General features: G+C 43.1%; 1 protein-coding gene across 5 annotated transcripts in view; it reads right to left on the bottom strand.

Moving 5' to 3' along the window:
* The window catches only part of DOCK10 (dedicator of cytokinesis 10), a 2,208,289-nt gene that overhangs the window by 1,002,459 nt on the left and 1,190,428 nt on the right, over positions 1-15,402 (bottom strand). For all 5 annotated transcript variants that reach the window (XM_069618176.1, XM_069618179.1, XM_069618177.1 and 2 more), the window contains exon 23: positions 4,809-4,901. In XM_069618176.1, the coding sequence (XP_069474277.1) occupies positions 4,809-4,901 (93 nt within the window). The remainder of the gene's footprint in view (positions 1-4,808; positions 4,902-15,402) is intronic.

The following is a 15,402-nucleotide window of genomic DNA, read 5'->3' on the forward strand; positions in this document are numbered from 1 at the left end:
ATTTGGAGAAGATAGGAGAAACAGAGAGCACGATAGATGCTGCGGAGGAGGGGGAAGAGGAGTGATGAGAGGGGTGTAGGTGGGGAGTAAGAGAAGAAGGGGAGAACACAGGGGGGAGCAAGCAAAAAAAATGGAACGAGACACGAACAAGTGGTAAAACAGATAACTAAACTGAATTAGATGGAGGGCTCAGGACAGAGCACAAAAGAACCCAGGGCAGTATGATGAACAATAACCAGGTTAGCAGGGCAACAAAAATCCAGAGCAGTTAAAGAAAGAGAACCTAGAGGAAGGAAGGAAGAGCACAGTAGTACAAAAGACAATTCACAATGAAACAGAAGACAGCGGAAGAAGACCTAGAAGAGCGAGAAAAACAATGAAGAACACAGAGCAGTACACAGCAAAAACAGGATAGTTGACGAGGGGACCTACAAGAAGGAAGAGAGCAGCAGAAACAGAGCAATACGAGCAAAACAGAAACCAAAGAGGGGGGGAGAATGCAATCAAGGAACATGAGGGAACCCGCAGGCTAGGACGCACTGCCCCACAAGTGGCAAAGGATGGAGGAGGCGTTGGAACCCACTCAATCATGGGAATGTGAGGGACAATGCAGGCCAAGGATGCAAAGCATGGGGATGCAGGGAAAGGAAGGATGTGGAGGCACATGTGATTGAGGAATGCGAGGGGCCACGCAAAACCGGGGGCGCCAAGGACGGAGTGGGGCAGAAGCATACGTGATCATGGGAATGCCAGGGACCACACAGGATGAAGATGCGCCCAGCAAACAGACTGGGATGGAAGGGGCGTGGAGGCACACGCAAACGAAGAATGCGAGGGGCCATACAAGTCAGGAATGCACAGCGCATGTAAAGCCAAGGATGGAATTGGCAGGGGCGCGCACTCGTAAGGGAACATAAGGGACCACACGCGATAAGCTAAGGGTGGAAGTGGCGCAGACGTGCACACAAAGGGAAAGCGTGGGACCACTCAGGGAGAGGAAGCGCAGATCAATACAGACAGGCATGGAAAGGGCGCAGGGGCACACGCTATTGAAGGATGGGAGGGGCCACGCACATTAGGAACACACAGCGCGTGCAAGCAGAAGTGCTACTACCACCACCTATAACGACACAGCTGTCAGTGAGATAGGACAATTTCATAATAATAGCACTGACATAGCACGCTACACCCACAGAGGGTTATATTTCCTTTGTAGGGCTAGCGGTTACCAGCTGACTGGACAGTGCACCATTGGGTTCATTCACCCAGCCATCTGCCATGTGTCCCCTTTTCCAAAAGCTCACTACACACCCCGACGGTCCAAACGTGACTCCTAGACATGGTTCAAAGGCCTCATAGGGTTTCTGATCCTGAGCATTGGCCCTACAACCAACACGGATGATCTTCATAGGGCTGATCTTCATGCCCTATCACTCCTCCTTGAGCAGGTAGCCAACAATACCACCAAAGGAATACAGATGCTTAAAAACAAACAAATTGTACTTAGAACTATGGTCCTTCCGAATATAATGGCGCTTGATTATTTACTAGCTGCCCGAGGGGGAACATGTAAAGTTAGAGGACAAGAATGCTGCACCTGGGAACCAGATAACTCCTCCCAGGAACATCATAAACCACCCCCAAGGGGTCAGTGCAACATTAAACAGTATACACAAAGGTTATGTCAGCTCACTGTTAACTTGGATTCAAAATACTTTTGGTTCTCTTTGCTCTTCCATTCTACATGGTATTTTAATCACTGTTGTCATAATTGCTGCATTTGCAATGATAGTTCTTCTTATTCACTGCCTTCTGTCATGCTGTGCTAAACAGGTCTCTCACTTTCCCACCGGGGCCAGGCTGCTGCCACTCGAAATGGAGACACTGCTACTTAAGAACGACACCTCCAAAGGTGCCTCCAACGAACAGGAAATTATAGATGTGTTGGGACAAATGTCTGACACTGCATTGAATACATTTTTGAATTAGGACCTTAGAGGCCGACGATTTATGTCTCTAAAACAACATCCTTTCTGTGACAATCCCTCTGCCTCTCCATCCTATTCCTAGGTCATCCGTGTACCTGGGCATCTTTGATTGATGCTATGCCCCCAAACCTGTGGTCTACACCTAGTCTCATAGACAACCAAATGGGGGTTTGATGTGGCAGAATTGTTGTACTATGCTATGCTAAGCTACAATATGCTCTCAAACATTTAGGACTCAGATGCATCCCTCTGCCACCCTGTGCACTCAGCTTGTCTGCCTGGTGCAGATTAGAAACCCCATAGCAAGGCAAAGGGACATGCCAGACCTTCTCTTCTGTTTGTTCTCTACAAGTATAGCATGAGCACCATATATGTCAGATATTAATAGTGTTTCTGCAAATGCCGCTTATCGATGTTCCAACACAATGTACCTGCATGGTTTCATAACAAGGTCACAAGTAAGATGCTGACGGTTACTGCCAAATATCTGCAATGTCATGCCAAGTAACATCCCCCATAGTGAAACTGTTATAATATATTAATGATTATTTGGGATATGCTATATAGCATGTGCTCTAATGGACTGCCCCTCTGAGCTGTGTGTGTTTACTGCCTGGACACTGGTCCTGCTGTATTTTCCTGCATATCCGGTACCCACTCTGTAAGATGTGCATTTGCTATCTAATACAAGAAGCTTGGTTTGCCATCAGTCTGTGTCTAATCTCCTTATTTGCTGCAAGCTGAGGTTGATGCTGAAGGGGCCCTTGGAAAGGGGCCCAATCTTGGCAACCACACAGGGCTTTTTCTGGACAGGGGCCAGGCTAGAGGACATTAATAAGTTGGCATACTGCTCTGTTGCTAGTAAGTTTATTAGGTTTTATTGTAAGTACATTGTGCATGAGACTTTGAATGTGCATAATAGAGAGACTAAGGGCCTCATTACGAATGTTGTGGTAAGGCAACAACGGTGCCAGTAGTGGTACCAGCGCCATTGTTGCCATGCCGCAACATTATGAGTTTGCTTGTGGGGGCTGCTCTGGACGTCTGGTCAGACCAGGCTTGCAGAGCGGCACCGGCGAGCAGACCAGGATAGTCGCAACGGTACTGTTATGAACGGTACCGCTGCTACCATCCTCCCCATTTCCATTGAGCCCTATGGGGGCACAAATGGGAATGGGACATACCGGCTCCGGGTCCCCATAAAGGGAAATTACTGGGCCCTCCAAGGTCAGAATGACCCGGTAATTCCCCTTTCGCTGGACCCGGAGCCGGACCCGAGTTTGGCGGTAGCCATGCCCTTATTAAGGGCATGGCTACCTCCAACCTCGTAATGAGGCCCAATGTGTAATGTCCTGTATCTTTGTCTGCATATGTCGTTGCCATCATTCTCGCTGGCTGAGCCAAGGCACAAAAGCCATTATCTCCTTCCTGAGCTGCTGATGGGGAAGCCATGAGGGTCTCTATGGTATTCCAGACCTCTGAGCTATACTATTTCATCAAAACTATCTTAGCTCTTGAAATTTTATAGAGATGTTCTAATACACCACTCCCAAATTGTGTGTTAAATCACACTAGGCTTTTTCTGTTTTTTCAGCTCCTGTCTCACTGTGGGTAAGATGACATTATCAGGAACAAGTTGAAGCCTACATAGGAGAAGGTCCTCAGTCATTTAAATGGTTAATTCAAAAGAAAATGTGGTTGTGCATACAGGATTTTGCTTGTGTCGCACATGCCAGTATTTTTTTATTTTGCGTTATTGTTCCTTATCTTTTTTAGGGAAATAAACACGTTTTCTGCATTAAGCAAATCCTGAAATGCTACCAATGTGTGGGCCAACAGGACTGAGTCATCACCTTAGGGTAGTAAATGTACAGGATGAATCCCAAATCTTGGAATGTCAGAGTACTCGATTGATGCAAAAGGGGAGAGAGTACACTTAAGGGGAGCCAAAGCACACAATTGTTTTTATCCCTGAGCCAATGCTGATTTTGCTTGTCAGCTGCCTCCCTGCCCAATATTTTACTCATGCTGATGTTACTCTGTACAGCTCCTGAATCAGCTGATCGAGGAAGCCCAGATAATGCTCCTGTCAATCAGGTTAAAATAATCAACTAGTTACTCAACTAGCGCATTCTTTAGTACATTCTTGTATAATTAGTTGATGTCTAACTCAAGGTAAGGTTAGATGACGGATGTGTCCATAGGAGTAACAAAAATCAATACATGGCCAAAACAAGGCACTAACAGTGCAATGTGAAGAAATGTGTTCTCATAAAAATTCATGTCTGTCTCAATAAAAGGAATCATATCAACTTGACTGTATCCATTAACCTATGTGTTTCTAAGAATTATATTTCATTTCAGCTTAATTGCATTCCCTAGCTCACCATGACATTGTAAACATCATGTTTCTAGAGTCTAAGTATATTAAATAAGTCCAACTGAGGCATCCTATAAGTGTGAGTCATCATCTAATTTGGCACAGGTTTTACAATGAAAGTCAGGTGTGTGACTCTAAAGAAAGATCAGGTAGATACTAGATCAGGTTACCCATGGACCAATAACATACCTACTCTTTTCTGCATTTAATTTAAAGATTGAAAGCCATTAGTGGAATGCATTGTGTAATCCGACAACAAACAATGCAATGCTAAATGTGTTTTCTTGATATAAGATAAAACTATTTCCTAAAAATCATTTTTCTAAAGCACAATCTCTAACGTTAGTTTCTAAAGAACATGCAAGACTAATATTTGATATCTACAATGATATACATACTTGTAAAAATGCATACTATTCTGTTGTTCCTACAAAACTCACCTTGCAGGCCAATATGAAACCTGAAGAAGGAGGCTGGGTGAGATCCTTTTCTCTTTTTTGGCATTCTTGGAAAAAGTTATTTAGATGCTGATCCTAAAATAGTAAAATACATGGGTCAGATTCTGCATTTTGCATTCATATAGACAGAAACAGTTGAAAGGTTTGTCTTGGCTTTAATCCACATAAATCTTAAGGCCTACATTTAAGACACATTTTTATGATTCTCCGTCAAATTGAAGACCTATGATATAGACTTGCATCTCACTAATAATTACTACTGTTTATGTAACCCACATATTTGTGATGAATGATGAATGCTTTCATAATCCCTATTCAGTAACTTGTGTTTGTTCCACATTCTTATTTGGAAGCTGGCAGTCCTGGCACAATACCTCAGGTTAGAGTGACACACCTGTTGCCTTTGCCAACATTTTATTCTGTGTAACTTTAGTCCCCTACAACAAATCAGCATGACACATTTTACAAAATGTGTTAGGCCAACTAGATTCAACCATACACAATGTGGTGCAGATCCTAATAGAGTTCATTTTTAGTTAGCATGAACTAACATGTTTCTCCAATGATTTATTTCATTGATTAGGTTTTGCTGAAGCCTCTTGTTTCTTTAAACAAATGGATTTAAAAGTACCCTACTACCAAAATAATCATGGCGGTCATCTGTATGTCTTGTTAGGTGATGTATTTTGATCCTAGAATCTGGAAGGAAATATTTCAATAAACCAGTGTGTTGAATTTCAGTTTGCCATCTTTTATCCCAGGATCTGCCATGCATTTAGGGTTCTAGGATCAACATGAACAAAAGAGAAATTCAGAAACACTTGTTGAAACATGAAGTATCACTGCTAGTGCCCAATGTGCAGGTAGCTGGGTGAAACAAGGCTTTACTGTGAGTATATACTTGAAAGGTCTTGTGAGGATAGCTCAGGGGCAACACACTCCCCTTGGATGCAAGACGACACAGAGCAACACTGGTTTAATCCACAGGTCTGCTCTTAGAAACAACTGGGTATTAAGCATGTTATAAATAACCAATTACAGTTAAAAAGTGTGTATTTGCAGTGATATAGCTATTTTGATGATGGAGATATTTTGTTCCTGCCACACTGGATCTGCGAATCTGGCAACATTGGTTGATCCAAGAACCACTGCCCCCAAAACACAATGAAGAAATATCAGCTGGGGAGGTAAAACAAGGCTACAAACTACAGTTTATGTGATAAGGTATGCTCTGTAATAGCTATTTTGACCAAGTGCTAATGTTTGGCCATCATATTAGATCTGTGTGTCTTGCAGGAATGTCAGATGTTAGGATCTCTATGGTCCCAAAGAAAACAAGTGGGAAAACACCTAATGCCTCCGGAAAGGTTAGAACCAGACCACAGGTTGCAAGTTGGGACCCTAAAAATTAGGCAAAGAAAGTTTTTAAGAGGAGTTTTTTTCAAGTAGCTCTTTCTTCCACTTTGAGTCCCTGTGGACCCCTGTGGCACCTTCTAGATCCTAGGGTCACTGTCGCCCCAACAAAAAACAAGTGGGACAACACCTAATGCCTCCAGAAGGGTTACAACCATACCAAAGGTTGCACATGACGGCCCAAAAATGAGGTCCTCATCCGTTTTTTAAATGAAGTTTCAAGTAGAACTTCTTAAAGTTTTTTCAGTTTCTGGGACCAGAGGTAGAAAATAAAGAAAAAAATGCTTTCAGAATGAATTTCTAGGGAGCTCATGTTTTAATAAGCGGTAACATAAATAGAAGGCATAAAAGCCTTTAGTAAGGCTTTAACGCATTCCATTCACGCCATGGCTCATTTTCCATCATTTGAGTGCTGGAAGAGGGGAAGAAAGCAACTTGCCACCATACAAATGCTCTAGAATTTGTGCCAGAATGGATTTTCAAGCTGTCGCAAAAGCTGGAGATCCCTTTGGAGGGCACCTGCGTTATGCACTTTATAGAACATGAGCTCCATTGGGAACACTCACAGGCATTAAAAGAATAGAACAGGAAGGTGACTCCAAGGCAGTGGGGAGCATTTGCAACATGGTTAGAGGAAGTAACAGCACGACTTAATGACATATTGCAAGAGCATATAACTTGTTAAGATCAAATGTAGCATCAGACAGAAACATGCATCTGTGCCCCCAGATAATAGAGGAGAAAGCTGTGGCTGAACAGGAACAGCAGGGCAGTGAATCCACTGAGGACATTGTGGATTATTTTACTAGCATGCAACCCGCAATAGGAGCAGGGCAGAGAAAACCTCAGCAGGGTGCAAAGGTGCTGGATGATGCTCAATTGCATGCAACTCAGCCAGTTGAGTCAACATTGTATCTTCTACCTCCACAATAACGTGGGAAGAATTGTAACCTTCACATGGGGGCACAATTTTGTGTGCCTCCCAATTGATTTTCGCCAGCTCCCACACTGTAATAATTTTCAGTATCTTTTGTTACCTTAGATGTATTCTTGGGGTGTTGGAGGCTCACATGCAGGAAAGCATATTCAATATTGGTTGTAAGGATATTTGGGAAGACTTTGTCCCCATGTTGTGAGTACCTATTTGCATTAATAGTGACCAGGGCCCACACTTCAAAACTAATGTCATAAAAGCACTTTTGTCCACTTTGAAAATTCAGCATAATTTGCATTGCCCTTAACAACTCCAATCCACTGGAGCAGTGGAGAGACAAAATGAGATGTTGAAAGATTTGACAGATGATAGACGATTCGATAATGTAAAGTCCTTAAGCTCTTCATTCAGTCTCGCCCTTGACCAGGTCAAAGCACGTCTGCCTAGAGGACCATTTGTCGCTGGCCATTCCGTGCAACCCAGAGATCGAGTTTTGATAAAAGTCCACCACTGAAAATCCACTTTGGCTCCAAGATAGACCGGTCCTTACCAGGTCCTCCTGACATAGAACTCTGCAGTCAAGTTACAGGGGACCCGACATGGGTGCGCGTTACTCACTGCAAGGGGGTGGTAGCCCTGGCAGACTGAAGTTTTTGCATATTTTCATTTTGTCTTCTTGTTCTGTTATAGTAATATTATTATCTTAATTTCTAGTGTGTCTTATGCATCATCTCCAGAGTCTGTAAAAACCTACTATCTTACTAGCATAGTTACTACTTCTGAGGTTGAGAGCTGGCCCTGGTACAGAAGGCTTTAAACAATATACTTACTGGGAGTTACTTGTGGATTTATGAGAGCCCATGAGAAGTACTTCCAAATTGGATGTCAGATGAGGAATATATCTGTGCTTTGAATGCTGAGACTTAGACCTCAGCAATAATCCCTTCCCTTGAAATGCTTGCTAAAACTGACGCTGGTGTTACAAATCCACATGAGCGCCGAGACATCTAAATTGCACTTGGAGCTACTATTGTTATTCTGTTTTGAATACTAGGAGAAGAAATAAGGTGATTTGGAAAATGATTTGCTGGTACACACAAGTGCCATGTCCCATTGTGATCACAAGGTAGAAATGAAAGCGGAACAGCTGATGCGGTAAACCTGCCTCTGGGAATACAAACTTGATAGGGAAAGATTCTAAAAGCACTTCACAGTCATACTGCTATTTTTTGACTATTCTAGTTTTCTTGAATAACACTCAGATTAACACTCAGTGTAATGTAGCTCATCCAATGCTTTATGTCGTTGTATTAGGGATTTAGATAACAAAATCTGTATGCTGATACAAAACCTAGTATCTCCAGTGATTAATATCATGGGGATATGAAGAATACTTAGATATGTAGTAATTCTCTCTGGTATGAAACGCTTAACAATATTCAAAGGTCTGGGTACAAATATCTTATCTTTGAATGCCACATTGGCAACCTTAATGTTTACTGTGCCTTTGTCTGCCTCTCGTGTCACCACAAGGTTTCTTAATTGGACTGAGGGGGCACCTTTTTGCATTCAGCAGAAGAGTGTGGAGATGTACCGAGGACCACAGAAAAGGGAAGTAGCAGATTGGGTTTGGGATGGAGAATATACTGTACTTGCAACTTGGGTTATTGCTAGGAAAGATTTTCTTTTTGCACCTTTCTCTCCATAAATTCCTTTGTGACGCCCCCATTCTTTCTGCTTGTTTTGCAACCCTGTCCTGACTTTTGGGAGGTCAGTAAAGCCTTCTGCTTTACTTATGTTGCCTGTTTTGCTGTATCTGCGTGAAAATACCGAATAGAAAGGTCGGACCACCAAAATGTTTGTTTTTTTGGGGGGGGGTTTCTTCAATTTCTTCGCATATATATATATGTGGGGGGAGACCCCCCACACCTCCCCCACCTTACACCTATACATTTTTATTAACTTTACTCCCCCCCCACATATACATATGCAAATAAATGGGGGTCAGACTTTTGGTGGTAGAGCTTTTCTACTTAGGTAATTTCATCCTAACCGTTTTTGCTCATACTTATGGGAAAACTGACTCGTCCATAAAACTTCCAGTACTGAGAGACTATATGCCTCCTTACATATTTGCCGGTTTGAATTAATGTTACTGGAACATTTCTGGATCTGCAAACTTTAAGTTTGCAGATGAGGTGGTCAGAATTATCTCCAGCCAGCTAACCCCACTGGCAAAAAACTGCTGGCATTACCAGCACTGGTATTAGCGGTGCCGGTAAAACCAGCATTCCCCCCATGGAGACCTATGGAACTCCATGGAATGGGGACTAACCACTGTTGCTGGCACTTGGAATATGCCAGTAATCCTGCATACTAAGTGCCGGTACCGGTATTACAATTTGGTGGTATCCCGCCGGATTTACCAGTGGGATACCATCAAACTCATAATGAGTCCCTGTTTTGCTTTTCAAGGCACATGCAGGGGCCTCAGATTTCTGCACCCTCTTACCCTGAACATAAGCAAATATTTAGACTGATGAGGGCAATGAAGCACACAGACTACTGGTTAGAAAGATACAATAAATGGCTCGTTATAGGCCTTTTATTCACACCCAATAAACATACATACAACTCACACATAGAATATATCCATAATTAGATATAAACAGGAATAAAGAACATCACCGTAGAAGACACCTTCATCTCAGCCTCCTTTACACTGCTTAGTCCCAAAAGCAGGTAGGCAGAGAGATCACTCATGCTAACAGGGTCTGGAGCGGAGCGTCCTCCCTCTCAGCGAGACTTCATCACCTGGGGTCCAGTTTTATCTCTCCTCTCTGAGCAATATATCAGCTCTTTATTGGGATAAATCCCCACCACTTCATGGTTGCATCTGCACCCGGCCAAAGAGCAGATGGCAAGCGTTGGGAGCACAGAGTGGAAAAACCCAGCTTCTCTCTCTCATCTCCGATCCAAGCACCGCTTATCGCTGCACCTGCAGAGCCCCACTCCCTCCTCGGCTTGTCCTTCAGTGGACGAGACAACAAACATTCCTTCCCGCTAGCTCACCGGAGATCATCCTGACCTTGCAACTGTTTGCAGAATTCACGTTTACTTACTGAGCCCACAAAAACGTAGGCTTTCATTGCGGTGATGGAAGTGAATGTCTAAAATGGCTGCGCACCGGCGTCATATTATTTAACTCAATTCTCGCACACGCACTACACTCTACCCCTTGGAAAATCATCTTCCATAAACCAATGGATGAAAAGAAGGTTCTCTAAACCTTTGAAACATACCCCATAAATTTGGAATGCATAAAATACAACAACTCAAAAAACCCAAAGCAACAAAAACCCAAATAAAAACAGAACACAAAACATCTGGAATATATGCAAACATCTGATCCCATCATCCCCCATCCTGGTCTTGAGGGATTTGAGAAATTAGATCCCTCAACCCATCAATATGCTCTTCGATGGACCGGGAATGATCCTCCAAGTTAAAACAACACATCCCTTCCATAGCATTGCGTCCCAAACTATGGTTCAAAAACAGATAATCAATTGCAGCTCTGATCTGCAAAATAGCTTTTCTAAAATGTTTCCTATCTAATAGCAGCTCAGTCAAAGCTTGAGAAGTTTCATTGAGCCCTTTAACTACTAAACAAGCTAATGTAATCATGATTTTATATCCCCAGCTGCTAATCCCCAAATCCCTATTATGGAAGTGGCCAGAGCCAATACTTCAGCTTCAGATAACAAATGCACATCGGAATCACAATCAGGCGACAAGGCGGCATAGTGCCTAGACCGCGTAGACCATCAAATAGCAGGCTGCCAAGTAAACATCATTAGACTAAGGCATGTTAAAGCACAGGGGTCACCAGAAATATTAGAAGGAATAAATGAATTGGTCCAGTTCCCAGAGGAGAATAACCAACCTGTAGGAAGTTTCACATGATTCAGGTGGCTGGCAGTTAAAACAGTATAGTGCAAAGCATATTGATACGTCAGCACACACACTCACTGGTCGAGCGCACTAGCATTTTTCGAAATTAGTTCCTTCTCGATCATTGTTCAAATCTAATTATTGACATTTACTGATATAGTTCGGATCACAAGTCATTTGATAACCAACATCAGCCGAAGCAACATTATAAGTGACAATACGTGTGATGTTTCTCCATTTGCGGTCCGTATCCGCCCAAAATGTGCAGTACTCATAAACGGAAAAAGAACCACGTACATCAGATTCCTCCACTAATGAATCCTCATGCAACACCCCAAATAGATGTTGCAGCACAGGAGCAGGTGTTAGCCCGGCTACATGTGGAAATCAAATTTGCGGAATTATGAATATCTGTCAAGCAGAAATGTGAGATGTTCAGTACCCTCCGAGCCAGGAAAATCCAAATATTTTCAGGTTGCTCCACTATGGCCGAATAGCCATGCTGCACAAAGGACATAGAAACTGCACAAGGGGGTAAGGCATTACGCTTACGCCCACGTCAATTCTGTGAAACAACGCGTTCTGTCACAATGGAAGCATCATTTGGTGCAGCGGTTGTAGTAGACTTGTTGGTCATCATCATCCAGATCTCTGGTTCCATCTGTACAATGAAGACATTTGCCACTTCTCCTGGCATGTCCCTGGACCCTCACAAACAGACTCTACACATCACTGCAAATGCAATCAGCATACCCAGGCATCTAAAAGAATCAAAGTGAAAAAACTAAATATCAGTGGAGTACATTACTCGCGCAAATAACATTTGTCTGCGGGAACATGAGTCCATTTCCTTTTCCCAGGTTCGATTACCAGGACTACCTGATCCTCTCCTACTGCAATCACATCCGCCGGAATGGGCGGACTACTAGACTTTTCCATCCACACCTTTGAACCCGGGACCATTGTATCTGAGGAGCCAAAGCCCTTATCCGCACAGGTTGTCACTACTGTGGGTGGTTCTCCTTTCTTCAACACAGACAATTTCACAGGTACCAAAATGTGTTGTGCTACTATCTCCCACATGAATGGGCAACATATTCTCTCCACTGTTCAACGAGATTACTTTTATTTCTCTTTGATAATCTTCATCCACAATCCCACCCAAATCCTGAATACCCTTTATGGCTAATTCAGATCACGGGGCAATCAATCCCATATGTTCAGAGGGAATCTGTACTCCAGTCCCTATATCAATCATCACAATTCCCCTGGGTTCCAATCAGATTTCTTCCCTTGCATGCAATTTCACCCCAGCAGACTCAGGAGTGGCTTGATAAGGAGTTAAAGCCCCAGGAAACATTTCCCAATACAGCAAAGTTTCCATACCTCAGTTGGGTTTCATTTGTGTGGCTGGCGTTAACATATGCACATCAGAGGAGTCTCACCATTTGCAATGGGGCGATTATTATGGATCTGGACCGCCTCCGACAAACGCTCACGCTACCCCTTCAAGGTGCCATCACCTGTTTTATGCAACTGTTCTTTCAACAATCCATTAATTCTCTCAATCAACCCCGAAGCCTCAGGGTTGTATGGGACATGAAAGATCCATTCAATGCCTTTCTCCTGACAATATTCCAGAACCAATTTTCCCTTAAAGTGTGACCCATTGTTACTCTGAATCTGTAAGGGAACTCTATAGTACACAGCCACTTGATCCAAAAACGTAACCATAGTCAATTGCGTGGCTCTTTTGAATGGCAACACCATCAGGTAACCGATATACGTGTCCACAACAGCATATTGACATCCTCGATTTATGAGTAAAGGACCGATATAATCGATATGCCAAATCTGTCCAGGTACTTTACCCCGTTTCAATGTGCCTCGAATTACCTGAGGAATAGACCTCTGCTTCTGATGCTGACGCACAGGTCATTGTAAAAACACTGTTTTCACAGTCTCCAAAGGGAGGCTAATTCCCCTATCTTGTGCCCACCTGATTTTAGCCTTTTCTCCAAGATGCCCACTTTTCTGGTGGGACCACTTAGAAATCTCTTCCAAATCATCCCTCCTCAGACCTCGTATCCATGACTGCAATTTTGGCATGTTCATCTGCAACAGAATTGAACCACCATTCTACTGAGTCTGTCACACAATGTGGGTCTACATGATACACAGTTACAGCTTTATGCGATAGCATCTCAGCAATATCGCGCCACAACTCATTTCCCCATAATTCTTTGTTATGAATCTTTCATCCATTCTTCTGCCATTTAGGCAGCCAAACAGCCATCCCATTTGTCACGGACCATGAGTCTGTGTAGATATAACAAACACCAGGTGCCTCTTGCTTCGAAGCCTGATACACGGCATATAATTCTGCAAACTGACTGCTTTTCCCTTTCTCAGAAGTAGTTAATACTTTCTTAAGTTTAGGATTGTATGGTATTGCTTTCCAATGTTGCTCAGTCCCTACATATTTGGCTGAACCATCTGTGAACAACACATGTTCAACTTGTTCACTTGTTAATTCCCGAAACGGGATTCCCCATTTTACTGGGGACTCACCGATTTCTGTCCTTTCTGTAGATTCCAGGTATATTAGCGGCACTCCTGCCAGTTGTTTGTGTAATTTTGCAACTCCACCCTTTCATGTTTTGGCACAGTCTTGAATGTACCACTTCCATTTAATAATGTTGGCCTCTTGTGCATGCCCTATCCGATGCGTTTTAGGGGAGCTTAATACCCACTGCATGATTGGGATTTTCGTTCGGATTAATACATCATGTCCCACTGTCAGCTGCTTGGTATCCACAAGTGCCCAATCAATAGCAAGCTAACCGCTGTTTTTCAAAAGGATTATATTGGTCACCAGCCTCAGGCAACTTACAACTCCAAAATCCTAAAGGCACCCGCTTCCTGTCCTGTTTTTGCCACAAGGTCCAGTTGGCATAACTGTCTTGCATGGACACATTCAACTCTACCTCCCCTTCCCTCAAGGGCCATAAATCCAGTACTTTCTGTATGGTATCTTTTGCTAGCTGAAACGCTTTCTCTTGCTCCTCACCGCATTGGAAATGGAATTTCTTGCGCGTAACTCGGTAAACGAGTGCCAATATCTGCCCCAAATGTGGTATGTACCGTCTCCAAAATCCAAACAACCCAATGAACTACCGAGCTTGTTTCTTGTTCGTTGGGGTAGGGAACTCAGGAATCCTTTGCTTGACTTTTGGCCCCATTTCGCGGTGTCCGTTATGCACTGTATTCCCAAGAAGATCACAGTCTCTGCTGGACCAAGTGTTTTAGCATAATTCATTTCCCATCCTTCCTTACGTAAACTTTCTCTCATAAGTTCCAAGTGCATTCGCACGCTATGCTCATCTTTTTCCTGGATCAATATTTCATCAATTCGCACATCTGGTTTACACAATATTTTGTCTAAATGTTCTGCCACCAACCGGTTACAGATGGTCAGACTGTGCATGTATCCCATTGGCAAACGTTGAAACGTACATTGCCTCCCATTCAAGGAAAATGCACATTGCTCCTGAAATTCCTCAGCAATAGGCACGGTGAAGAATGCATTAGCCAAATCTAGCACTGCATACCATACCACATTCCCACAAACCTCTGCACATTCTTAAAGTAACAGCATCAGGGACTGCAGGTATTAACGGAGGGGTGTATTTATTCAACTTGCGATAATCTACAGTCATATGGTAACTTCAGTCCAGTTTGTTATCAGGCCAGACCGGGTTGTTCCAAGCTGTGGTTACGGGATGCAACACACCGGCTTCCATGCATCCTTTAATGGTGTCTGAAATCTCTTTCTGTCCACCCGGAATTCGATACTGTTTCATGGAAATCCGTTTTGTAGCTAACAGAACCTGCACAAGTGGCATCTTCAATTTTCCTACTACAACCGGTGTACAAGTCAAAGTACTCAGTCCGATCTGAAAAAGTTTACCTTCTAACCCGAGAGTTAAACTATCTAAAATATCAAATCCAATAATGTATTCAGGTATCAGAACCACTAAAACTTGATAAGTATCCCTTTTTAAACTGCCAATTTTCATATCAATTTTAGTCTGAACTGCAGGGGTCTCTTTTCCCCCCCAAACCGGTAATTGTGAAATGAATTACGGCGCAAGCCTCTTGGATATTTTCTGATTGCCAAAATAATTTCACTTTCACATGAGGTTATCTGTCTACCTTAATTCGGGCAGTTATCACCAGAGTTTGGCCATACTCCTATTCGTATTTTGAATGGGC

Source organism: Ambystoma mexicanum, chromosome 10 (genome assembly GCF_040938575.1).
Source record: "Ambystoma mexicanum isolate Mex_15411 chromosome 10, UKY_AmexF1_1, whole genome shotgun sequence".
Lineage (NCBI taxonomy): Eukaryota > Metazoa > Chordata > Amphibia > Caudata > Ambystomatidae > Ambystoma > Ambystoma mexicanum.